Raw genomic sequence first — 27349 nt, 5'->3', positions numbered from 1 at the left:
TCCTTCTAAAATAAAACTTTAAACAGCTGTGTTTGAGAGATGGGTATGCACAATTCTTGTAAGAAAATCTGTGTAGATGTTTGAGGTCCCCTTAGTCTCTGATGCTACCATTGTTCCATTTGTATTTTAGGGTAGAGAAACATTCATGAATTTTGGGAAAAGCACATTAGTTACAATATGCTTGTTGACTGAACATTTTGAGAATTCTGACAGTGATTTTCCTAATGCAAAGATGATAAAATTTACAACTTAGAGAAATAAAAAGAATTAGTCTCAGAAAACCCTGCACTGGGTTATTTTTTGTTGTCGTTTTTATTTTTATTTGTTTTTTCTTTGTATCCTTAGGGTTTGGGGGAACAGGTGGTGTGTGGTTACATGAGTAAGTTCTTTAGCAGTGATTTGTGAGATTTTGGTATACCCATCACCTGGGCAGTATATGCTGAACCCAGTTTGTAGCCTTTCATCCCTCATCCCCCTCCACCTTTTCCCTCCAAGTCCCCAAAGTCCATTGTATCATTTTTATGCCTTTGCATCCTCATAGCTTAGCTCCCACTTTTGAGTAAGAACATATGATGTTTGGTTTTCCATTCCTGAGTTACTTCACTTTGAATAATAATCTCCAGTCCCATCCAGGTTGCTGTGAATGCCATTAATTCATTCCTTTTTATGGCTGAGTAGTATTCCGTCATATATATATATGTGTGTATATATATACACATACATATATACCCCACAGTTTTTTTTTAGCCACTCATTGATTGATGGGCATTTGGGCTGGTTACATATTTTTGCAGCTACGAATTGTGCTGCTATAAACATGCGTGTGCAAGTATCTTTTTCGTATAATGAATTCTTTTCCCCTGGGTAGATACCCAGCAGTGGGATTGCTGGATCTAGGTTAAGTTTTATTAAAAAAAAAAAAATTAGGAGCCTAATAGAGGCCCTTACTGTTTTGAACTTTGGGAGAATTGGAGATACTGTATTTGGCAGCAGAAAATTTTTAAGCTTTTAGGATTTTTAGTAGAAAATGCCTTATAATTTGAAAAAGAGAAACCGTTCTCATTTCCCAGCCAATAACAATATGTGTATTCTTATCACAGCACACCTTTGTAAGTTCCTAGGCTACAAAGAGGTCTGCCAACTATTATGTAAGAAGAATGATTTTCCGAATATAGTGAGATTGAAGGCTAAGATACAGAATAGCTAGAAGCCGGGGGTTATTGTTTTGTTTGGAAATAGCACTACTCTAAATTTCTAATTAATGTCTTATTCTCTTTGCCTGTGGGACTGGCAGTATTTCTAAGTCACTCGTGATTATGTTGTGCCATTAAAATGCCAAAGGCTATATTTATAGCATTGACTTTATTTCAGTGCTGGTTTATAAATTGTAAAACTGCCAGTTTAATGTTGACATTTTAAAAATGTTTCATCTTATTACATATTAGAAAAAGCGTATGAGTTGACTATAGTTTCATTATATAGTGTGAATACAGTTTTTTAGATGAAAACTGTTACCAATTGCATGCGCTGTATCTGTTGGATAATAAATAGCTTTTAAGAGATAGGAAAAAAAGAAAATTAAATAATTTATTCTGAAAAAAAGAGTATCCAGATTATTAGAATTCTTACAAAGCATGTATGTTTTGGTCATTTGCACCATCAAAAATATAGATGATTCTCAGAAAGGTTACTGATTGTAAGATAATTTTCTTTCTGATTATCACCATTCTTCCTCCTTAGTGATTCTGGTCTATATTAGAGCACTGTCTTCAAGAAATGGGGTTCTGCCCTGGATTTGTTCTACCACAGTGACTCGCATTTCAACCTCAGGTTATATTTGCTCAGATTTTTCACATATATTATTTTGTCCCTTAGAACTCTGAGAAGTAAACTCTTATCCCTAATGACTGAATTCCTTTCTTCACTTAGCATGCATTGGGCACATATTGTGAGTTACAGTTCTATAGTGAAATCAAAGCTTTTGTCATTAAGCCCTCAAACCTTATTTGATTGGTGGTCAACTCCAGTTGCTAGGTTGGTGATAAAATGAGGGAAGGGAGCCCAGTGTGACCGTGGGGAGTGGTGGAGACTAGTGCACTAAAGAACATGTCCTTCCATGTGAGGGACAACTAATCGTTAGCTCTAGCTCATGTTACCTTGATGTGGGACTCAGGGCTGTCAGATTGTCTAATTTTTCAAGAACATTCTTCAGTTTTATTATTGAAAGCAAATTTTAAAGATTAAGTGTTGCAGTGACTAAAGAAAATAAATGCTGACCAGGTGAAACAAAAAGGCTAGAAAGAGAGAGAAGTAACCAGGTAGTTATGCAGTGAGTGGAAGTCCAGCGTGCTGTGGAAGCAGAAAGAAGAGGTGCTGATGCAGATTTAAGGGGATTCCAGAAGGCCTGTGACAGGCCGGGGGCAGGCACTGTAGAGGAAGGGACAGTTGAGGGATCTGCTGGTGGAAGCAGTCACTGTGGTTTGAGATCCAGGGGTCCGCCCAGCCAATCAGAGATGAAGCCCGGAGCTGCTCCTCCCCAGCAGTGCTCCCCTGTCTCTGCGTGGTGACACACTAGCACAGGTGTTCATGATTTTGGACAAGAAGGCAGAAGGGGTGTGCATTGTAACACTTATTGGATTTATCTTAGAGGGAGGCCAATTAGGACACATCCGTGTTAGTTACCATTCACTCAAACGAGCAGGCTGAGCAGCTTCGAGAAGCAGCCACTCTGTGTGCAGCTGAACGGCATGTTTCCCCGCTCTGCACTTGGGGTTCGTGTCCCCTCTTTGCATGCTCCGGATACTGCCAAGCTGCGTATTGTCGTTGAATAGCAGATAGTGAGGCCGCCGTTTCATGCTCGTGGAATACAGTAAACCAGGCATCCTTAGTCTTCTCCCTAGTGCCTATGTGAGGCCAGTTTCTCTGCACATGTCCTCCAAGAAATGCATGCTAGGCTGTTACAGATGCTGTGGAGACTGGAGGTTTTGGCAAACTGTAAAACCCCAGCAGCCAGACCCATGGTACATCATCTCGGTCATTTGTAGGGCTTGTGCTTGCTAAATCATCCCCAAATAAATAGAACACTGAAGCATATAAAAGCATTTTTCTGTCTTTGGGCCAGACCCTGGATGTCCAGAATTTAAAAATAGTTTTAATAAATAACCTTTTGATTGCCTTATTTATATTTTAAATATTATTACTTAAACGCTTAAGCTATTTTATGAAATTTTCCTTCTGTTTATGAATGCCAAAGAATTTCATTCCACTTCAGGAAATTCAAGGTCACACTTATAACCATCCACCAGCTAAATTGTTTATTTCTAAAATACTCCTAGGCCAGGCTATGTCAAAAGGTGTGTTGGAGACCACTACTTTGGCCAAGCTGCGAGCTCCCTTGAAGGAACAAGTTGTAGTGTCTTCTAGCCTAGTCCTGCCTCCTTTCAGGCACCTAAGGACCGTTTAACCAATGTTTGTTGAATAAGTAAATACATGATTAAATGTATTATTGCATATGTGTCTCTCATCAGTTTTGTTGAGGTCGCCCTGCTGTCCCGAATGGCAGGAGTCATTGGATGCTGGTGATGGGTCAGGACACAGGCCTAGGTCAGCATGGCGGGATGCTGAGGAGCCCAGTTGTGGAGTTACCAGGCATGAACCGGATTTGATTTCCACTGGTTCTAGTATTTGTTTCCTTTGACCTTCAGTTTTCTCTTCCATCAGAGGGGATAAATGTCTACTTTAGAGTGTGGTAGAAAGCTTTAAAAAGCTATGCTTTATTTTATTTATTTATTTTTTTGAGACGGAGTCTCGCTCTGTCGCCCAGGCTGGAGTGCAGTGGCGCGATCTCGGCTCACTGCAAGCTCCGCCTCCCGGGTTCACGCCATTCTCCTGCCTCAGCCTCCCGAGTAGCTGGGACTACAGGCGTCGCCACCTCGCCCGGCTAGTTTCTTGTATTTTTAGTGGAGATGGGGTTTCACCGTGTTAGCCAGGATGGTCTCGATCTCCTGACCTCGGGATCCGCCCGCCTCGGCCTCCCAAAGTGCTGGGATTACAGGCGTGAGCCACCGAAGCTGTGCTTTTTTAAAGCAGTAGCACAGTACTCAACATTATAAATGCCTGGTTCAGACTCTTGGTGGATTCTTAGTCTTCAGATGCCTTGTGCAGGCTCCTGGGTCCCGAGGGCTAAAACGCTGCTGCCACTTTACTGCGGCCGCCTAGATGCCTCCTATTTGTCCGATGGATTACAGTCTTCGAGGACTGTCACATCCTAACAGATCGTTTGATCCTCCATAATAATGTCATTAACATGAAGGACAATAATAGTTGCTAACACTTCTATAGCACTTATCATGTGCCAGAAACAGTTTATATCAGCTAATTCTCCTGAAAGTGCTTTACAGCTGTTAAACTAACTCCTCACAGCAATTTCAGGAGGTAGGTACTATCAGTCTGCCCCATTTAGAGATGAGGAAACTGAGACTCAGGGTTAAGGAACTTATCCCAGGTTGCACAGCTCATAAGTGGTGGTCTCAACAACAGCAGCAGTAATAGCATCAGCGACTGCTCCAGGTGCTGGGCTCAGCGCTTTGTATTAGCCCAGTTAGTCCTCACAACACCCCTGTGAGATGGGTTCTATTTTTGTCTCCTTATGAATGGGTAGCATCAAAGTGACAATGTTAAGAAGTGCTTCATGATTTGTCTGTCTTTTTCAGTAGTTTGTGTAGCATCCCACTAGATGATTCTATCCAGACTAATCGCTCGAATATGGTATGTGCTGGCTGACTTGTCAATCTCTTTGTCTCATATTTTGTGTAAATGCTTTGGCATTATCCCCGTTGTTTCTTATTAGTTTTAATTCCACCTAAATTACACATTTTTTACTTTTAAAACTGAATACGTTTTTAAAAATTTAAGATCGTATCATAAAAGAAATAACCTGAAGCATGCACTTCAAAGAATGTGATTTTTATCTTCTCACCCTAACCCTGTGTCTACACAAGCAGTAAGTTGCATGGCTGGGTAATTGCTGGATGATTTTGAGATATGCCAGCGGGGAAAAAAGTTATGACCAAGTAGCTGGAAAAGTGAAAAAAGCTGTTTGAATTCACTTCAAATGGGTCATTCACTCAACAAAGGTAAATGATTTTTCATTGCCCTGGCAATGTGACCTGCCCAGGCAGTGGACGTGGTTCATCTGGGTTCAGCCACTCCGGGGTGCCCATCAGCTCACCCCGGTAGCTGCTCAGCCCGCAGCTCCGCCCCCTCTGCCTCCTTTGTTGTTGTCGTCGTTGTTTTTCTTGAGCTCTTTGCCCATGGTTCTGGTTCTGTGCTCTGGTTTCTTTCTAAGTCAGATGATCCACTTGGGATCTGTTAGTTTTGGAAACTTCGACTTTAAAGGAAACAGAACCGCTGTTTCTCTACCTGATGGAGCAGCCAGATGAGGCTTCACTTTTTCTTTTTGATCTCTTCTGTGGACATGTGTGGATCTGTAAAAAACAGCCAGATTTGGTTCTACATTTTAGATCATTCCTGGTAAAGATAAAGAGGCTTGGTTTATCTTTTATTGAAGTGTTGGGTTAGTGCCTGTGATTTCATCACTCGTAAATGACTTTTAGATGTTTTAAGATAAATGCTTATTTTTCTGCCGTACATACTTGTACCATACTGGTTTGGGAAAGAATTCACAAATGTGAAATGTTATCTGTCTGCTTCTTAGTGAAGACAAAGTTGTCAAGATACAAACCTAGTGTCTTCATTTAATAACACATTGTCTGTCAGGGCGTATGTGACACAGTAGATGTAGAAACGGATGCTCCACCTGGGTTTGTATCCAGCTGTGCCTCTTACTAGCAGTGTGACCTTGGGCAGGTTACTTAGCTCTCTCTGAGTCTGTTTCCCCATCGCTAAAATGGGAATACTGACAGGATCTACCTTCTAGAGTAGTTGTGAGGATTAAGTGAGTTAGCATGCTGAAAATAGTACCAGGCACATAGTGCCTAGTAAGGGTTGTTATTTTATCACTATCATTACCCTGTTCGCATTGTCTAAACCCATATAAATGGGAGGTTTACATAGTCACTATTTGAATAGAATTTCATGCTGAGTGAAGTAGATTGGCCGCTGTAAAGACACGGGTAGAAAATATCAATAAAGGTGAGTGTAGCCTGGGAACTCAGAGCCTGTAAGAGTTTTGAATATATGTATAGGTAAACAGAGCTTCAAGTCTCATAATATGAATTATAAAAGAATTGCATCTTATTTGTCTTTTTTCTTTTTTAAAGGTGGTTTCTTTTAAAACACAAATAATATTTATTACCTAGTCTATATAGTAAGTGGTAAATATTATATAGTAAACAGAGCACAGTCACTGATGTTTTTCATATCAACTGCATCTTCCTTTCTATCTTTTATTTAGAACTCTCCAACAATAAATACATTTGATAAGAATGATGGCTTTAAAGATGCTACTAGAACAAGAGAAAACGTTTTTCACTCTTTTAGTATTACTAGGCTATTTGGTAAGTAAACTCTTTTTTTCTTTAATAAAAATGTGGTGAAAGAATTCATGTACTAATAAGTAGTAGCAGTACCAAAATCATTTTATTTTTTATTTTATTTATTTTTTTTTTTGAGACAGCGTCTTGCTCTTTTGCCCAGGCTGGTGTGCAGTGGTGTAATCTTGGCTCACTGTAACCTCTGCCTCCCAGGTTCAAGCAGTTCTCCTGCTTCAGGCTCCTGAGTCACTGGGATTACAGACACCCGCCACCACTCCCAGCTAATTTTTGTATTTTTAGTAGAGATGGGGTTTCACGTTGTCGTCCAGGCTGATCTTGAATTCCTGACCTCAGGTGATCTGCCTGCTTTGGCCTTCCGAAGTGCTGGGATTACAGGAGTGAGCCACCACACCTGGCCCAAAATAATTTTCTATTTCTGATCCAATATTATGTTTTTATCTCTTTCAAATGGCATTTTATTGTTTTTGCATGTAATTAATAAGTGAAAGTTTGCTGCTTATTCATGATATTTGTAACAATTGTTGAAATTACCTTATTTAAGTGTAGGTGAAGTCATAAAATTGCAGTGTTACTTGTGGCACTATGACAATGATACTATTTTGCCTTTATAGGCATATATCTCTTGTAATGTATGCCAGAAGCTAAAAGACCATAAAATCTAATTTGGAGCCCATGACCTACACAGTTTATGAATAATTTAGAATAGGTTTTTTAGAAGTTATTATTTTATATAGTTGTTTATATTCTTCTTGGTTCCAAAAAGCATGAAAAACAGATGGAAAATTTTAATGTTTGAAAGTTTGACAGAAGATTTATGAAGGTGTTCAAAAGAACAAAATGTATTTAATCTAGAGATAAAATAATGATCTACAGATATATAAAGAAAGATTTACACTGAAGACAATATGCAAAGTTTTCTTGAAAGACAAAGTTAAGCTGGATGCTGTGGCTCATGCTTGCAATCCCAGCACTTTGGGAGGCTGAGGCAGCTGGATCATTTGAGGTGCGGAGTTCAATACCAGCTTGGCCAACATGGTGAGACCCCATCTTTACCAAAAATACAAAAATTAACTGGGCGTGGTGGTGCGCACCTGTAATCCCAGCTACTTGGGAGGCTGAGGTAGGAGAATTGCTTGAATGTGAGAGGCGGAGGTTGCAGTGAGCTGAGATCACACCACTGCACTCTAGCCTGGGCGACAGAGCGAGACTGCATCTCAGAAATAAATAAAGAGATAAATAAAAATAAAAAATAAAGACAAAGTGGGATTCAGGTGAATGTAGGAGAGCTTCCCTTCTGTAATTGGAGGCTGTTAAACATTGAATAATGGTCTAAGAGGAAGGTTGTGTAACTTCTTTCTCTTTACAGTCTCTTTGTGGTGGAAGGGAAGCTCCTACCCCTTATAAATAAGCAAACTCCTCCAAGATTGGGCGTTGAGGAGGAGTTGAGGCAAGAGTCTTCACAGCCTTAAAAAATTTTCTTTCTTTTTTTTTTTTTTTTTTTTTTGAGACGGAGTCTCACTTTGTCACGAGGCTGGAGTGCAGTGGTGCGATCTTGGCTCACTGCAACCTCCGCTTCCTGGGTTCAAGTGATTCTCCTGCCTCAGCCCTCCCAAGTAGCTGAGACTATAGGTGCGTACCACCACACCTAGCTAATTTTTGTATTTTTAGTAGAGACAAGGTTTCACCATGTTAGCCAGGACGGTCTCAATCTCTTGACCTCGTGATCTGCCCACCTTGGCCTCCCAAGGTGCTGGGATTATAGGCGTGAGCCACTGTGCCTCGCCGCCTCAAAGAATTTTCTAGTCTCAAACCTCACCTTGAATTCTTCCTCCTGCTTGCCCTAGATATTAAACCTTTGACCTTAAAGAGGTTGTTAAATAACTTCACAATATTCCTGCTTCAAGGTGGAGGAGGTTTGTACAGAATTATATGCATCACAATGTCCTGTGCTCAACTGTGTGGTAAGCATTAGACAGAACAGCAGTGTCTGTTCCCCCAGTTCCTCCTCAGATTTTCAGCTTCCATTAAGGAAAACAGAACCGTGTCAGTGGCACTATTCAGGGCATTCTTGCTTAGGATAAGAGGTTGGACCAAATGTCTTCACCAATTCTGTGATGCTGGTAATACCAACATTATTTAGTAAATATTGTCTGTTAAGCAGATAACATACTTTGCGAGGATGATCTCATATAAGGATAACTTGTTTTCAGAGAAAATAAGAAAGAAAAGCTATATTTTGGAAAATGACAAATAACCTTTGTTTTTGCCTAAGTATAAATTTTCCCTTTAAGTCCTGTGCTGTGAACCAAAGTATATTGTTAGGTCCCAGGCAGCGGCTCACTGGCAGTCAGTAAAGGCATAAGCTCAGATTTCAGTGGCACGTCTACTTTGAGGAGCCCCGAGAGTTGGGCCACTACTGCCCTCTTTAGCATCATCACCAAGAATTTTACTGGTGTCCTGATTGTTAGAAATTATTATTTGAAAGACAGCCTCTAAGGAAATGTAGTTCAGTTGAAAAGGGTTGAAACGTCCCCATCAAAACCGCATGGCAGATAAGTCTAAAGGATAATTGCAAAGTTCTTGTGGCTGTAGTCTTGTGGCTATACTAATCTATTCAATTTATTTAATTCATTACACTTGAATATGTTTATATTTCTTACAGATGAAAAATTTTTTTAATTCAGATTTTTTTCTGGTAGCAAAAGGACCTTGGGTCCTATATCAAACAAAGTCATGACTGTTTTTTGTTTTTAAATATCTTCTTACTTAGAGAAGAGCACAGCTCCTAAGTCATGTCGTATCCTGGGTCCCAGAAGGGTTTCTGAGGAGGATAGCAGTTAATTCCGAGAAACTGGCACACCCTGTTTAGAGAACCAATGAGTATTCTCTGGAATACAGAGAAGAATTTGGCTTATTGATTTAGTTCCACTGACTTATTCAGAAAGTGGGTTTTCTTCCTAAAGTGAACATTGAATTGACTCTGAACTGATGTTTACATTCAGTGATTGTGTGACTGATATTGAAAATATTGTTCCTTTCTTGCAAAAAAAAAGTTTAACATACTTTAAGATAACATTTTGTTAAATTTTTTTTTTTCAGTCATGTAAAGTGACTTGTGAAACAGGAGACTGTAGACAACAAGAATTCAGGGATCGGTCTGGAAATTGTGTTCCCTGCAGCCAGTGCGGGCCAGGCATGGAGTTGTCTAAGGTATGTTGGATACATGGCAAAGTTGTATATCTGTGTTTGTAAAATGCATTCTTCTTCTTCTTCTTTTTTTTTTAAATGCATTCTTCTTAACTAAATTATTTGAGTTAATTATTAATGACGCTTTGGATACCATGACAGAATTATTGGATTATTATGTCACTTTGGCCAAATATCATATAATTCCCTTTTTAATACTTTTGATTGATGTGTCTTACTGAGATAAATAGGTTCTCAAACCCAGAATTCAACAGATGTCATTGTTTTATATAATTTAAGATTTGTAGTATTTCACTAAAACAATACAATTTTAAAGGTTTATTTGCATTAATCAATAACAACCAAAATTCCATTGAAGATTTAAAACTAAAGCCTTATGGGCTGGCTAGCAAGCTGGCCGAATAGAAACAGCTCTGATCCGCAGCCCCCAGCGAGATCAATGCAGAAGGCAGGTGATTTCTTCATTTCCAACGGAGATACCCGGCTCATCTCACTGGGACTGGTTAAACCGTGGGTGCAGCCCATGGAGGCTGAGCCGAAACAGGGTGGGGTGTCGCCTCACCTGGGAAGTGCAAGGAATCTAGGAACTGCTTGCCCTAGCCAAGGGAAGCCTTGAGGGACTGTGCCATGAGGAACGGTGGACTCCAACCCAGATACTACGCTTTTCCCATGTTCTGTGCAACCCACAGACCAGGAGAGGTACCTATACCACCAGGGCCCTGGTTTTAAGCACAAAAGTGGGTGGCCATTTGGGCAGACCCTGAGCAGGAGTTTTTTTTTCATACCCTAGTGGCATCTGGAATGTCAGCGAGACAGAACCATTCACTCCCCTGGAAAGGGGAATGAAGCCAGGGAGACAAATGATCTAGCTCAGCAGATCCCACCCCCATGGAGCCCAGCAAGCTAAGATCCACTGGCTTGAAATTCTCACTGCCAGCACAGCAGTCTGAAGTCCATCTGGGATGCTCAAGCTTGGTGTGGGGAGGGGCATCTGCCATTACTTAGGCTTGAGTAGGCGTTTTTCTCCTCACAGTGTAAACAAAGCCACCTGGAAGTTCAAACTGGGTGGAGCCCACCACAGCTCGGCAAAGCCACTGTAGCCAGACTGCCTGTCTAGATTCCTCCTCTCTGGGCAGGGCATCTCTGAAAGAAAGGCAGCAGCCCCAGTCAGGGGCTTATAGATAAAATTCCCATCTCCCTGGGACAGAGCACCTGGGGGAAGGGGCAGCTGTGAGCACAGCTTCAGCAGACTTAAATGTTCCTGCGTGCCAGCTCTGAAGAAAGCAGCAGATCTCCCAGCAAAGTGCTCGATCTCTACTAAGGGACAGACTGCCTCCTCAAGTGGGTCGCTGACCCCCATGCCTCCTGACTGGGAGACACCACCCAGCAGGGGTCGACAGACACCTCATACAGGAGAGCTCTGGCTGGCATCTGGTGGGTGCCCCTTTGGGACGAAGCTTCCAGAGGAAGGAACAGGCAGCAATCTTTGCTGTTCTACAGCCTCCGCCAATGATACCCAGGCAAACAGGGTCTGGAGTGGACCTCGAGTAAACTCCAGCAGACCTGCAGCAACGGGCCTGACTGTTAGAAGGAAAACTAACGAACAGAAAGGAATAGCATCAACATCAACAAAAAGGACATCTACACAAAAACCCCATCCAAAGGTCACCAGCATCAAAGACCAAAGGTAGATAAATCCACAAAGATGAGGAAAAACCAGTGCAAAAGGCTGAAAATTCCAAAAACCAGAATGCCTCTTCCCCAGAGGATCACAAGTCCTCGCCAGCAAGAGAACAAAACTGGACAGAGAATGAGTTTACGAATTAACAGAAGTAGCCTTCAGAAGGTGGGTAATAACAAACTTCACCGAGCTAAAGGAGCCTGTTCTAACCAAATGCAAGGAAGCTAAGAACCTTGAAAAAAGGTTAGAGGAATTGCTAACTAGAATAACCAGTTAGAGAAGAACATAAATGACCTGATGGAGCTGAAAAACACAGCACAAGAACTTCATGAAGCACACACAAGTATCAATAGTTGAATCAATCAAGCAGAAGAAAGGATATTGGAGATTGAAGATCAAGTTAATGAAATAAAGCGTGAAGACAAGATTAGAGAAAAAAGAATGAAAGGGAACAAACAAAGATATGGGACTATGTGAAAAGACCAAACCTACATTTGATTGGTGTCCCTGAAAGTGACGGGGAGAATGGAACCAAGTTGGAAAACACTCTTCAGGATATTATCCAGGAGAACCTCCCCACCCTAGCAAGAGAGGCCAACATTCAAATTCAGGAAATACAGAGAACATCACAAAGATACTCCTCTAGAAGAGCAACCCCAAGACACAATCTTCAGATTCACAAAGGTTGAAATAAAGGAAAAAATGTTAAGGGCAGCCAGAGAGAAAGGTCAGGTTACCCACAAAGGGAAGCCCACTGGACTAACAGCGGATCTCTGAAGAAACCCTACAAGCCAGAAGAGAGTGGGGGCCAATAGCCAACATTCTTAAAGAAAAGAATTTCCAACCCAGAATTTCATATCCAGCCAAACTAAGCTTCATAAGTGAAGGAGAAATGAAATCCTTTACAGACAAGCAAATGATGAGAGATTTTGTCACCACCAGGCCTGCCTTACAAGAGCTCCTGAAGGAAGCACTGAATATGGAAAGGAAAAACTGGTACCAGGCACTATAAAAACATACCAAATTGTAAAGACCATCGACACTATGAAGAAACTGCATCAACTAACGGTGAAATAACCAGCTAGCATCATAATGACAGGATCAAATTCATACATAACAATATTAACCTTAATTGTAAATGGGCTAAATACCCCAATTAAAAGACATAGACTGGCAAATTGGATAAAGAGTCAAGACCCATCAGTGTGCTATATTCGAGAGATCCATCTCACGTGCAAAGACACACATAGGCTCAAAATAAAGGGATGGAGGAATATTTACCAAGCAAATGGAAAGCAAAAAAACACAGGGGTTGCAATCCTAGTCTCTGATAAAAGACTTTAAACCAACAAAGATCAAAAAAGACAAGGGCATTATATAATGGTATAAGGGATCAATGTAACAAGAAGGGAAGGGCTAACTATCCTAAATATATATGCACCCCATACAGGAGCACCCAGATTTACAAAGCAAGTTCTTAGAGACCTACGCAAAGAGACTTAGACTCCCACACAATAATAGTGGGAGACTTCAACACCCCACTGTGAATATTAGACAGATCAACGAGAAAATTAACAAGGATATTTAGGATTTGGACCCCGCTCTGGACCAATTGGACCTAACAGACATCTACAGAACTCTCCACCCCTAATCAACAGCATATACATTCTTCTCAGCACTACATGGCACTTACTCTAAAACTGACCACATAATTGGAAGTAAAACACTCCTCAGCAAATACAAAAGAATGGAAATCATAACAAACAGTCTCTCAGACCACAGTGCAATCAAATTAGAACTCAGGATTAAGAAACTCACTCAAAGCCGCACAACTACATGGAAACTGAACAACCTGCTCCTGAATGACTACTGGGTAAATAACAAAATTAAGGCAGAAATAAATAAGTTATTTGAAATCAATGAGAACAAAGACACAATGTACCAGAATCTCTGGGATACAGCTAAAGCAGTGTTTAGAAGGAAGTTTATAGCACTAAATGCCCACAGGAGAAAGCAGAAAATATCTAAAATTGACACCCTAACACCACAATGAAAAGAACTAGAGAAGCAAGAGCAAACAAATTCAAAAGCTAGCAGAAGACAAGAAATAACCAAGATCAGAGCAGAACTGAAGGAGATAGGGACACAAAAAACCCTTCAAAAAATCAATTAATCCAGGAGCTGGTTTTTTGAAAAGATTAACAAAATAGATAGATTGCTAGCTGGACTAATAAAGAAGAAAAGAGAAAAGAATCAAATAGAAACAATTAAAAAAATGATAAAGGGGGTATCAACACTGATTCCACAGAAATACAAACTACCATCAGAGAATACTGTTAACCCCTCTATGCAAATAAACTAGAAAATCTAGAAGAAATTGATAAATTCCTGGACACATATACCATCCCTAGACTAAACCAGGAAGAAGTCAAATCCCTGAATAGATCAATAACAAGTTCTGAAATTGAGGCAGTAATTAATAGCCTACCACCACCACCACCAACAGCAAAAACCCAGGACCAGACGGATTCACAGCCAAATTCTACCAGAGGTACAAAGAGGAGCTGGTACCATTCCTTCTGAAGCTATTCCAAACAATAGAAAAGGAGGGAATCCTCTCTAACTCATTTTATGAGGTCAGCATCATCCTGATATCAAAACCTGGCAGAGACACAACAAAAAAAGAAAATTTCAGGCCAATATCCCTGATGAACATCAATGCGAAAATCCTCAATAAAATACTGGCAAACTGAATCCAGCAGCACATCAAAAAGCTTATCCACCACAATCAAGTCAGCTTCATCCCTAGCATGCAAGACTGGTTCAATACACGCAAAACAATAAATGTAATCCATCACATAAACAGAACCAATGACAAAAACCACATGAGTATCTCAACAGATGCAGAAAAAGCCTATGATAAAATTCAACACCCCTTCATGCTAAAAACTCTCAATAAACTAGGTATTGATTGAATGTATCTGGAAATAGTAAGAGCTGTTTATGACAAACCCACAGCCAATATCATAGTGAATGGGCAAAAGCTGGAAGCATTCCCATTCTCATTAAACAATGAGAACACATGGACACAGGGAGGGTAACATTACACACCAGGCCCTGTTGCAGGGTGGGTGACAAGGGAAGGGATAGCATTAGGAGAAATACCTAATGTAGATGATGGATTGATGGGCGCAGCGAACCACCATGGCACATTTATACCTATGTAACAAACCTGCACGTTCTGCACGTGTATCCCAGGACTTACAGTTATATATATATATATATATATATATATTATATATATATAAACATATATATAAATATATATAAAATATATATATATAATATTTATGTACATTTATATATTATATATAACTGTAAGTTCTAAATATATATACACACACACACACACACACCAAATCATTGATAACAGAAATCATGAATGCTACTACTTACTGGGACTTCTTTTTCTTAAAATGAATGTTAGCATTGCTAGTCAAGAAGTAGAGCCCGCCAGTGTCTTAAGTAAAGATGCTCTGAGATAGCAGGCATTTTCCAAACCAGGGTTTTGAACATTCCTTTGACAGTATGTATATTATTATTGATCTCACCACAGTGAGTGTGTGTTACTCCCAGGAACACTTTAAATATATTCATTTCAACCACTATTTGCTAAGAAACTGTGTGTTATATCAGGATATATTTCACAGTCTTGGATGTTCTGAAGCCTGCCTTTTTTTGTGAGCACGTTCAGAGCTATACATCCATTTGTTTTATTTGCTGATCTTTTGAAGATGTTAACTAGTTGTGGAGAAGTGATGTATTGTTTTGTTTTAAATAAAACATCAAAGCCTTTCTGTTAGAAAAGGAACAATAGATTTTTCTTCTTATTTAAAGGTACTTTTAAAAGAGAAGTCCTTTTTCCCTACGGACTGCCATTATCTACAGTTGAGTCTTGTCATTCACAGATTTTTGATCAATGATCCATAAACAGCAGGAAACAAAGAATTATGCATTCCATAAGTGACTTCTGTTAGATAGCTTTTCTCTCTGGCTTTTGTGTTACATGAGCGGTGGCTTTTAGTATCCTGGGCTTTACATTTGGATTGAAACTGACTGACCTTCAAAGTCTGTGTGATATCTCATTAGCAGTAGCATCTCAACAGGTATTTTTCAACCTATGTTGATTACAGTAATGTGCACTTTCAGACATAGATTTTTCTGTGTTGGGTGTAAAAAGATTAATTTTTAACAGGTTGGCAAATCTAAGATCAATGAATAAAGTATTTTAAAATGCCATCATGCCCAAGAGGAAAACAGATTGCTGATGAAAAGAGTCAAACTCTGTAAAATATTTCAAGAGATTTATTCTGAGCCAAAAAATGTGTGACCAGTGGCCCATGACACAGCCCTGGAGAGATCCTGACAACATGTGCCCAAGATGGTAGGGCTACAGGTTGGTTTTATACAATTTAGGGAGACATAAGACATCGCTCAACATTGGTTCAGTCTGGAAAGGCAGGACAACTGGGAGTGGGGAGCAGGTAGGGGAAGGGGGATTCCAGGTCATAGGTGGATTGCAGGATTTTCGGACTGCCTATTGGTTATTATGTAAAGACCTGGAGTCAGTAGAAAGGAATGCCTAGAGTCAATAGAACGGAATGTCAATAGAAAGGGTTTTAGAGACCAAGGTTTTATCATGCAGATGGAGCCTCCAGGTAGCAGACTTCAGAGAGAATAGACTGTAAGTGTTTTCTTATCAGACTTAAAGAGTCTGTTCCATCAGTAATTCCAAAAGGGAGGAGGGTATCATGAGGCATGTCTGGCTCCCCCTTTCCATCCTGGCCTGAACTAGTTTTTCAGGTTAACTTTGGAATGTCCTTGGCCAAGAAGAGGGGTCCATTCAGATGGTGTGGGGCTTAGAATTTTAATTTTGGTTTAAAGATGATGACATTTCTTTTCCTCAGATATTCTTCTTTTTCCCAAATCTCTGTAAAATTCTGAATGAAACTTCACAGATTCTGAGAGATGAGTAAATAATTTCTAAGAAATTACTGTCTTCATCCTTTGAATCTGCAGAATATAACCTTAAGGTAATTTCTGGAGAATTCAGACCAGAAGATGAAAGTCCTATTAGCCTGAATATTTTTGTTGATTAAGAAATCATTTTCCCATTTCTGATTTCGTATATATGAGGAATTTAGAGGTTGCCACTCTATTCCAACGGGAAGTAAAAACCTGAACAAACTGAAAAGTCCGCAGCTTTTAGATCTGCAAGAGAAGTGAGGTCGCAGACAGCTACAGAGAATCACAGTACGCTGCTGCAGAAGCCTCCCCGGGAGCCAGCACCAGGGTGGGAAACCTGCACTGTTATTGACAGACTGCTCTAGCCTAGGTTTGGAAAAGTCTGAGAGTTAAAAACTGCAGGAGGACCCACTCATGGAGCACCCTCCCATGCTTTTGTGAGTTTTATCTCCAGGAACTCAAACCAGTTTTCATAGTAAATGTCAAAAACAAAACAAAACAAAAAAACTCTTATTTTTCTGACAGGGGAGGCAGAAAAGGAACATTTTGAAATATGCTAGAGCGCTCTTTTTCTTAACAAGGACTACCCTCAAGAGAAACGCGTACACCAAAGGCTCACCTGCTGGGGTTTTATCAGCCTAACTGACCTGGGGAAGGGAACTACTGACTCAGCCTGCTCCAGCCATTCTCTCCCATTTTGCAGTTCACAAACAAGCAACTGAGAGGCCCTGGGGAAGCTTGCAATACAGAGGCACAGGCCTGCACAGGACGATGGAGAGCTGCCCTTTCCTTCACATCTCACCTCCACATTACTAAAAGCCTGTTTATAGCAGCTCCTTCTACCCAGTGTATCATGTATGACATTTAACGAAAATGTACAGAGCATACTAAATGGCAAAAAGTACAATTTGAAGAGACAAAGCAAGCATCAGAACCAGACTTGGCAGGGATCTTGGAGTTATCAGAGAGAATCAAGAACAGCTATGATTAATATGCTAATAGCATTAATCATGAATATTCTAATATTGATATGCTAATCAGAGAAAGGAACAGAAGAAATATTTGAAACAATAATGACTTAGAATTTTCCCAAGTTAATGCCAGACACCAAACCACAGATCCAGGAAACTCAGGACGCCAAGCAAGATAAATGCCCAAAAACGACACCAAGTATATCATTTGCAAATTGCAGAAAAACAAAGAAAAAACCCTGGAAGAAGCTAGAGGGAAAGAAAATACCATACATATAGAGGGGCAGAGATAAGAATGACATCTGACTTCTCAGAAATCATGCAAGGCAGAAGAGAGGGCAGTGAAACATTTAAAGTATTGAGAAAATGCCACCTAAAATTCTGTACCCTGAGAAATTTTCCTTCAAAAGTTAAGGACAAATAAAGGCTTTCTCAGTCAATTGAGGGAATTTGTTACCAGTAGACCTGCCTTGTAAGAAATGTTAAAAGAAGTTCTTTAGACAGAAGGAAAATAATATAGGTCAGAAACATGGATCTACATAAAGAAAAGAGCATCAAAGAAGTGCTAAGCGAAGGTAAAATAAAAACTTTAACTTTCCTATTCTTAATTGATGTAATAGATGATAGTGTGTTCAAACTAATAGCAACAGTGTATTTGATTGAGTGTGCTTGTGTATACACACACACACGTAAGTGAAATTAATTATAGCAATGATACAAAGGATGGGGAGGAGGAATTAGAATTATTTTGTTATTGTAAGGTATTCACATTACCTATGAAGTAGTACAGTGTTAGTTGAAAGGAAGCTTGGACTGGTTATAAATGTATAGTGCAACCTCTAGGGCAACCATTAAAAAAAGTGTAAAAAGAAGTATAACTGATATGCTAAGAAAGGAGATAAAATGAAACCACATAAAATGTTCAATTAAAACTACAAAAGGGAAAACGTGGAAGACAAAAATAAGAACAAATAAGAAGGGCAAGAAATAGAAAACAGTAATATATATGGTAACTATTAGCCCAACTTCATCAATAATCATTTTCAGTGTCAGTGATCTGAATGTACCAATTTATAAACAGATTGTCAGAGCAGGTCAAAAAGCAAGATCCAACTCTGTGGTCTATAAGAACCCACTTCAAATATAAAGACACACATAGATGAAAAGTAAGTGGATGGAGAACTGTATACCATGCTAACAGTAATCAGAAGAGCAGGAGTAGCTATATTAATTTCAGACAGAGCAGACTTCAAAGCAAAGACAGATGTCAGGGATAAAGATGGATATTACATAATAATAAGGGGGCTAATTCTCTAAGAAATTATAATAATCTTTAATGAGTATGCCCCTAGCAACAGAGCATCAAACCATGTGGGACAAAAACTGATAAAACTGCAAGGAGATATAGATGAATCCACTATTGTAGTTGGAGACTTCAACACTATCAGAAATGGACAGAGTCAGCAGGCAGAAAGTCAATAAGGACATAGGTGGACTCAACACCATCAATCAACTGGATATAACTGACACCTATAGACAACTTCATTCAGCAACAGCAGAAGAGATTATTCTGAAGCCCTCATGGAAAATTCACCAAGCTAGACCACATTTGGGGCCATAAAACACACCTTAACAAATGTAAAAGCATAGAAATCATATAGTGTCTGCTGTCAGATCACAATGGAATAAAACTAGAAATCAATAACAGAAAGATAGCTGGAAAATTCTAAAATACCTGGAGATTCAGAACACACTTCTAAATAACGCATGGGTCAAAGAGGATATTGCAAGATAAATTTAAAAATATTTTGAACTAAATGAAAATGAAAACAGAACTTATCAAAATTTGTGGGATGCAGTGAACCAGTACTCAGGGGGTACATATTAGAAAAAAGAAAGACCCAAAATTGGTGATCTAAGCTTATACCTTATAAAACTAGAAAAAGAAGAACAAATTAAATTCAGAGGAAGCAGAATAAAATAAATAACTATTGAAGCAGAAATCAATGAAATTAAAAACAGAAACTCAGTAGAGAAGGTCAACAAAACCAAAAGGTCATTCTTTGAAAAGTTCAATAAAACTGATGATCCTCTAACTAGGCCAGTTTAGAAAATAAGGGAGAGGACACAAAGTAGTAATATCAGAAATGAAAGCGTGGACATCACTACAGGAACATTAGAAATGCTGTGAACAACTCAGTGCCCACACATTTGGTAACCTAGATGAAATGAATCAATTCCTTGAAAGACGCCATCTGACAAAGCTCACACAAGAAGAAATCTACAGTCTGTATAGGCCTATACTGACCGAAGAAATTGAATCAATAATTGATAACCTTCCAAAACAGAGAGCACCAGGTTAAAGTGAATTTACTGGTGAATTTTACCAAAAATTAAGAAGAAATTATACTAATTCTCCATAATTTCTTCCAGAATATAGCAGAGAAAATACTTCCTAACTCATTCTGTGAGGCCGGAAATCACCCTAATGCCTAAACCAAAGACGTTACAAGGAAACTATAGACCGATGTCTGTCATGAACAAAGATACAAAAATTCTCAACCAAACATTAGCAAATTGAATCCAACACTGTATATTAAAAAAAAAAAAAAAATCACACTCTGTGACAAAATGGGATGTATCCCACATACACAAGGCTGGTTCAACCTTTGAAATTCAGTGAATGTAATCTGTCACATCCGTGGGCTAAAGAGAAAAAAATCACATATAGTAGTAAGTGCACAAAAAGCATTTGAAAAATCTAACACCCATTCATGATTAAAAAACAACAACACCAAAACCTCTCAGTAAACTAGAAATGGAAAGGAATTTCCTCTACTTGGTAAATAATTTATCTACAACAGCCACAACAAAACCAAAACTCTACAGTTGACATCATACTTAATGATGGAAACTAGCAGCTTTCCACTAAGATCGGGAACAAGGCAAGGACGTTCCCTTTCAGCATCAGGCAAGAAATCCTAACTCATGTACCAAGACAAAAAAAAAAAAAAAAAGAGAGAGAAGAAATAAAAGGTAAACTGATAGCTGGGTGCGGTGGCTCAAGCCTCTAATCCCAGCACTTTGGGAGGCCGAGCGGGCGGATCACGAGGTCAGGAGATCGAGACCATCCTGGCTAACATGGTGAAACCCCGTCTCTACTAAAAAGTACAAAAAACTAGCCGGGCGAGGTGGCAGCGCCTGTAGTCCCAGCTACTCGGGAGGCTGAGGCAGGAGAATGGTGTAAACCCGGGAGGCGGAGCTTGCAGTGAGCTGAGATCCGGCCACTGCACTCCAGCCTGGGCGACACAGCGAGACTCCGTCTCAAAAAAAAAAAAAAAAAAAAAAAAGGTAAACTGATTTGGAAGGAAAAAATAAAGTTCTTGTTCACATATAGCATAATCATCTATGTAGAAAATGCAAGAGAATTAACAGAAAAACTCCTGGAATGAATAAGCAAGTATAGTAATATTTCAAGATACCTGGTTAATATACAAAAGTCAGTAACTTTCATATATACTGGCAGTGAGCAAGTGGGATTTGAAATTAGAAGCACAATATAATTTATATTAGCACCCCCCCAAAAATAAAATACCTAGGTATAAATCTAACAAAATATGTACAAGATTTTTATGAGGAAAATTACAAGACTGATGAAAGAAATAAAAGAAGAACTAAATAAATGGAGAGATATTCCATGTTTATGGAAGGAAGATTCAATGTTGTCAAGATGTCAGTGTTTCTCAACTTGATTTATAGATGCAATGGAATCCCAATCAAAGTCCCAGCAAGTTATTTTGTAGATATTGACAAACGGATTCTAAAGTTTATCTGTAGAGGCCAAAGACCCAGAATAATCAACACAGTTTTTTAGAAGAAAAAGTTGGAGGATTGACACTACCCACATCAAGACTTACTGTAAAGATACAGTAATCAAGACAGTGTGGTATTGACAAAATAACAGACAAATCAATTAATGGAACAGAATAGAGAGCCCAGGAATAGACCCAGCTAAGTGTAGTCATCTGGTCTTTGACAAAGGAGCAAACAACACGGTGGAGAAAAGATAGACTCTTCAACAGATGGATCTAAAACAACTCGACATCCACATGCAAAAAATGAATCTAGACACAGACCTAACTCAAAACAGGTCACAGACCTAACTGTAAAATGCAAAGCTATAAAACTCCTAGGTTTTCTCTAGAAGACCTTGGGTTTAGTGATGTCTTTTTTATATGACACCAAAGACACAACCTATGAAAGAAAAAATTAATAAGCTAAACTTAATTAAAATTAAAAATTTCCACTCTGCTTAAGACACGGTTGAGAGAATGAAAATACAAGCCAGAAACTGGTGGAAAATATTTGCAAAAGATATCTGAAAAAGGACTGTTATTCAAAACATACAAAAAATTCTTAAAAACACTAAGAAAACAAACAAATCCAATTAAAAAATGGGTAAAAGACCTTAACGAACACCTCACCAAAGAAGATATACAGATGGCAAATAGCATATGAAAAGATCCTCCATATAGTATGTCATCAGGGAAATGCAAATGTAAGCAACGAGATACCACTGTACACCTATTAGAAATCCGGAATCCAGAACACAGACACCACCAAAGGCTGTTGAGGATGTGAAGTAACAGGAGTTCTCATTCCTTGGCAGTGGGAATGCAAAATGGTACAGCCATTTGGAAGACAATTTGGCAGCGTCTTCCAAAGCTAAGCACACTCGTATTATCTGATCCAGCAATTGTGCTCCTTAGTATTTTATCAAAGGAAGGGACACTTCACGCTCATACAAATATAAGCTCACAGATGCTTATAGCAGGTTTGTTCATAATTACGAAGACTTGGAAGCAACCCAGAGGTACTTTAGTAAGTGATGGGTAAATAAACTGTGATTCCTATGATGGAATATTACTCTGCACTAAAAGGAAATGAGCTATCAAGCCATGAAAAGATATAGAGGACCTTAAATGCACATTACCAAGTGAAATAAGCCAATTGGAAAAGTCTGCTTACTGTATGATTCCAACTCTATGACATTCTAGAAAAGGCAAAACTATGGAAACAGTAAAAAGATCACTGGTTGCCAGGGGTAAGGGTGAGGGAGGGATGAATACGTGGGCATGGAAGATTTTTAGGGCAGGGAATCTACTCTGTATGATCCTGTAGTGGTGGATATATATCGTTCTATGTTGTTCAAACTCGCAGAATGTAACACCAAGAATAAACCCTAATGTAAACTGTGGAACTTAGGTGACAGTCATGTGTTCCTAGACTGTAACAAATGTACCATTCTGGTGCAGGGTGCTGGTAAGAATGAGGCTTCGTGTGTGGCAGGGGAGGGTAGGGCATATAAGGGCTGTCTCTCTACCTTCCTCTCAATTTCGTCATGAACCTAAAAACTGCTCTAAAAAATTGTGTTTATAAACAGAAATGATCCATCTTCTGAGAACACTAACTGATAACAGGTGCTGTATTTCATATTCCCATGGCTGTCCAGAAGAAATATTTTTCTCTAGATAGCAGTTTTCCATAAGGATTGAAACAGCCATCCCCCGCCGCCCCCTCCCCCCCATCCGTGAAGGAAGCAGCCAAAGGGAAACAACCAGAACAATTCTGCCTTTATGTACTTATTTCATTTGTTCACCTTCTGTTTGCGTATTTGTAATTTTTTTTGAAAAAAGACCAGGACAAACTGAGTGAGGAGCAATAAAGGTAAAGGTAATAATGTCAGTGAAAAATGAGATTCCTAGGACCCACTCAGGTGCACAGTTGTATACCATGTTACCGCATGCCTGTCCTGGGCTGTCCACCTGGGAGCCCGTGTTGTTCGGCTTTTCTACCCTGTATCTACAGAGCACCCAGCTCCTGACACAGTACATGACTGAACAAATCAGTTAATCTCAAATATTTCTTGGGGAAAAAGTGACACTTAAATCTAGTAATATAAAAATGAATGAATTTGTATATGTATTATAAATCATATATTTTGCCAAGTCTTTTATCTTAGTTTTAGCTCATAATAAATAAAATCAGCAACTTAACTTTGCTCATGCTCTGACATACAACAGAGAGGCAAAGGATTCAGATACACAAATGAAAACATAAATATATTTTTATTTTCCACCCCACTTAACTCAGAGAGCTTGAGCTTTTTATAAGCAGTTACTTTAAGGTTAGATATTTTTAAATTGTCCATTCATGAATTTGTGATTTCTTCTTTTCATTGTTCCTTTTGCAACAGCATATGTCTTTCAGAGGAAAGAAAAATAAGTTATGAGTATATTACAGTCAGATATATCACTGAAATTAAAATTACATTTAACTGGCTAATTTTCATTTCCAAGCTTTACAAATCAAGGGAAAATTTAGTCTTTTGACTAAGACTAAGCTTTAAAATTTTTTCAGACAACTACATTTATAAATAATCTTTTTTAAAACTTGAGATATTAAATACATAGTTTGGGCCAGGCACAGTTGCTTACCTATAATCCCAGCACTTTGAGAGGCTGAGGCGGGTGGATTACCTGAGGTCAGGAGTTCAAGACTAGCCTGGCCAACATGGTGAAACCCCATCTCTACTAAAAATACAAAAATTAGCCAGGCGTGGTGGTGGGTGCCTGTAATCCCAGCTACTAAGGAGGCTGAGGCAGGAGAATCACTTGAGTCTGGGAGGTGGAGTTGTGGTGAGCCGAGATTGCACCACTGCACTCAAGTCTGAGTGACAAAGTGAGACCCTGTCTCAAATAAATAAATAGATAAATAGGTAGTTTGGAGGGATACCTTTTAATTTGTAATTAAACAAGTCTGAGGGCCCTTACCTTTTTGACTGAGGCTTAGAATTTTGGTTACCTATGGTATTTGAAATTTTGAAAGCAGAATAAACATAAAACTTTTTAAAGTTAATTATGAAAAAGAAGAAGAGCTAGACCAAACTACTGATATGTAGAACTAAAGGTTTTTTTATATTGAGAGTAAAAAGAACATTTTTTAATAGGCCGTTAGCATTTTCAAATAACCTTTATTATAACATTGCTATGTTATTTGTTTCTCTGTATTAAAGGTATCTTAAAACTTCCGACATTTTCTGTTCCGCACTCTGGGTCGTCAGGTTCTTTCAATTACAAACATGTACCTGGGCCTTAAAACTAAAGCTTGGAAGTGCTTTGGTTAAGCAGGTATAGTTAAACTTTACATCTGTGGTTTTATTACTCCTAATTATTATTTTCTTTGGAAGGCATTCAATCCTATTTTTTCTCAAGGTGTCTGAGCATCCCTTCCCATTGTTAGTTAGTTTTCTACCGTAAAAATGTGTAGTCAGGGCTGGCTAGGGCTGCTGGAATCGTAGTCCTGAATGCAGCCTATGCCTTGACTCGCCAGTGGTGTGTGGTCAGTAGGTCCGAGCCTCTTTTCACTTCTTTTCACTTCTTAGGTATTAAGAAGTCTGCACAGCAGCTCCACATCCACCGATACTGTTGCTGACTTTGATGATACCCTTCTCTTCTTTGGCCACTTTTAAAAGATTCTTATTTTAACCATTTACCTTGGATATCTTGGGCTATGTTCACGTAAACGACATCTCTTAACATAAATACGAACTATCTCTTGTTATACATGTTATGCAACTAAGATAATATTGGCTAATTTTTCATACAGTGAGCCAGCTGCTATGTGATCTTTGTATATTAATTAATGGAATCCTTACAACATGTGTTTCAAACAGGGACTATAACCATCCCCATCTTATGGACAGGGAAACTGGGACACAGTGGTTCACTGACTGGTCCATTGTCACTGCTAGTAAGTAACAGTGCAGGAGGAAGGAGCGGTGGAGCCACGTGGGGGTAGCAAGCTCTTGCTTGTTTTGTAAACAGCCTAGTGCAGTTCTCTCTGATACAACTGTCGGTGATGGTGGGAGTCGTCTCTATCTGCTGTCTCCAGTATACGAGCAACTAGCCACTGAGGTTACTGAACACTTACAGAATATTCTATTTCATTTTAATTGATGAACATTGAATGAGGCCACCTGGGGTCTGGTTATTGTACTGTCCACAGTACGACTCTAGAAAGATTAACTTTCTTCCAGCAATCCTGCCATAGGACCAGCCTGTAAAACAAGGAGGTACCAGAATCATATTGACCTAACGCACATGCACCACGGGAGCCGCCTTGCTGGTCAGCCTTCTTCCTTTCTTCCTGTCCTTCCTCCCCGGAGCTACCCTCGACCTTGCCGCCAGTTCCTGTTTCCGGTACTCCACGCTCCTCATGCCGGATGCTGTTGCCCCGGGCGTTCTGAGCAGGCGCCTCTCACTAGCTCCTTTGCTTCCTTCCCCGTAAGCCCCAAGCAGCATCTCTTCCCATTCAGTTCTTAGAAATTTTGCTTAGTACGTAGTTATCTTTTCTGCATTTTTGGGGAAAATATATGACAGGTCACTGAACCCTGTGGAGTCTGAGGATTTTATCCCATTGAGCCATATTTACCCTATCTCTCCTCCGCTACAGGATTTCGATTTTGAAAGTGCATGAGAAAGATAATTCAGAAGGTTTTTCCTATTTCAGAGTCAAAACATACAAAAGCTTATTCTGGGCGCCCCATAACTAGTACCTGCTGGGCCTTCTGAGCCATAAGTATGGTGAGGGTTACTCGGCCATCAGGCATCCTTTCAGCTCCCGAAAATAAACCTAACTTTGGGATATGTGGGAGAGGATGATTTTTGTTTTCCTGAAGTAACCACATTAGACTTTTAATTCTTACTGCCTAGAATTCACCCAGCTCCAGCCCATCCTCCTCACCAGTATTAATGCCAGCAATGTGCTATTAACACGATCGCCTCGCAGCAGTAAATCAGGAAACTAGTTTTTGCATGAACCACTTGAAACAGGCTTCAGGTCTCTGGCACAGTTTTCAAAGTAAACTTTTCTAACCAATTATTGGGAGGACTTTAGTTAATGTGAAAAAATTAACTCTTGTAAACAACAACATTGCTCCACACCGGGCATGCCCAGCTTCGTATTTCTGAAGATGTTGACATTTTTGAAAACTATTTTTGTCTCTCTGAGGAAAGTTTTTAAAAAATTAATTTGCAAGCATAAAAAATGAGATTCATTTCTGCCATTTAATTACAGTGTTGCTCACTTTATTTATGTTTAATTATAACTGATCTAGCCTAGGGATGGTTGTAAGATATTAACAAGCTCTTGCTTGTCAGTTTTCTCTAAAAAACTCAAGCACAGATTTTCAGAAACTGAAAGTTGAGGGGAACTATCTCTTCAGCGTTGTTTTATTAAAGGAAATTAAAAGTTGATTTCTAAGCACCAGCAACATAAATCTAATTTGTCATTTCCATTTCCATGCCCTAGATTTTCCCTTCAAATAACTTCTCCATCCACATTTAAAATTTAACATTTAACTTTTAGAGTTCAAAGGCCCGCAGTTAATAACGCATTGGCTGTACAAATAAATAGTGCTTTCCAGCCAAGGCCCAGAATGTGTTTCCTGGACGACGAGGGTCTGTGAGTTCTCCCCTGCGGTCTGAAGAGCTGCTCCTCCAACCTGTAGGTAGGGCTGGCTTATGTTTTTGTTAAAGGCTGGATTTGCAGAGGGAGAAAAGAGAGAAGGGGATTTGGGGACTGTTTACTTTGAGTTATTTTGCTACTGGAAAACCACCAAATGTGGCTTAAAAATATTGGGCAGAGTGACAGAGCTACTGCTGCTGCCAGCTTGGGTGAAGTAGCCCAGCTAAATCCAGCCCCTGCTCCCTTGGGACCAAGATAAGGAAAGCCGCTGACCCCACGCCACCCAGACATCCCCAGCCCAGCCCATCCTGCCTGCCACCCTTCAGCCCAGGAGGACTGTATGGCCTCGCCACTTGGGAGTCATTGCCAGGGCCCTTACAAGCTTTTGCTCCCTAGGAATTTTTTTTTAAGTATTTAGGAAA

At 39.5% G+C, this 27349-nt stretch overlaps 1 protein-coding gene across 7 annotated transcripts in view; it reads left to right on the top strand.

Moving 5' to 3' along the window:
* The window catches only part of LOC105490252 (TNF receptor superfamily member 19), a 104451-nt gene that overhangs the window by 12238 nt on the left and 64864 nt on the right, over positions 1–27349 (top strand). For 5 of the 7 annotated variants that reach the window (XM_011755698.3, XM_011755700.3, XM_011755694.3 and 2 more), the window contains exons 2-3: positions 6416–6518; positions 9615–9725. In XM_011755698.3, the coding sequence (XP_011754000.2) occupies positions 6447–6518; positions 9615–9725 (183 nt within the window). In that variant the 5' untranslated portion in view covers positions 6416–6446. Of the gene's footprint in view, positions 1–5326; positions 5533–6415; positions 6519–9614; positions 9726–26860; positions 26971–27349 lie in introns of those variants that run through there. The other 2 variants (XM_011755697.3, XM_011755702.3) reach the window with 2 other exon arrangements.

Source organism: Macaca nemestrina, chromosome 16 (genome assembly GCF_043159975.1).
Source record: "Macaca nemestrina isolate mMacNem1 chromosome 16, mMacNem.hap1, whole genome shotgun sequence".
Lineage (NCBI taxonomy): Eukaryota > Metazoa > Chordata > Mammalia > Primates > Cercopithecidae > Macaca > Macaca nemestrina.
Note: the sequence above shows the minus strand (reverse complement) of the source record. Positions and strands in the feature narration are given on the sequence as shown.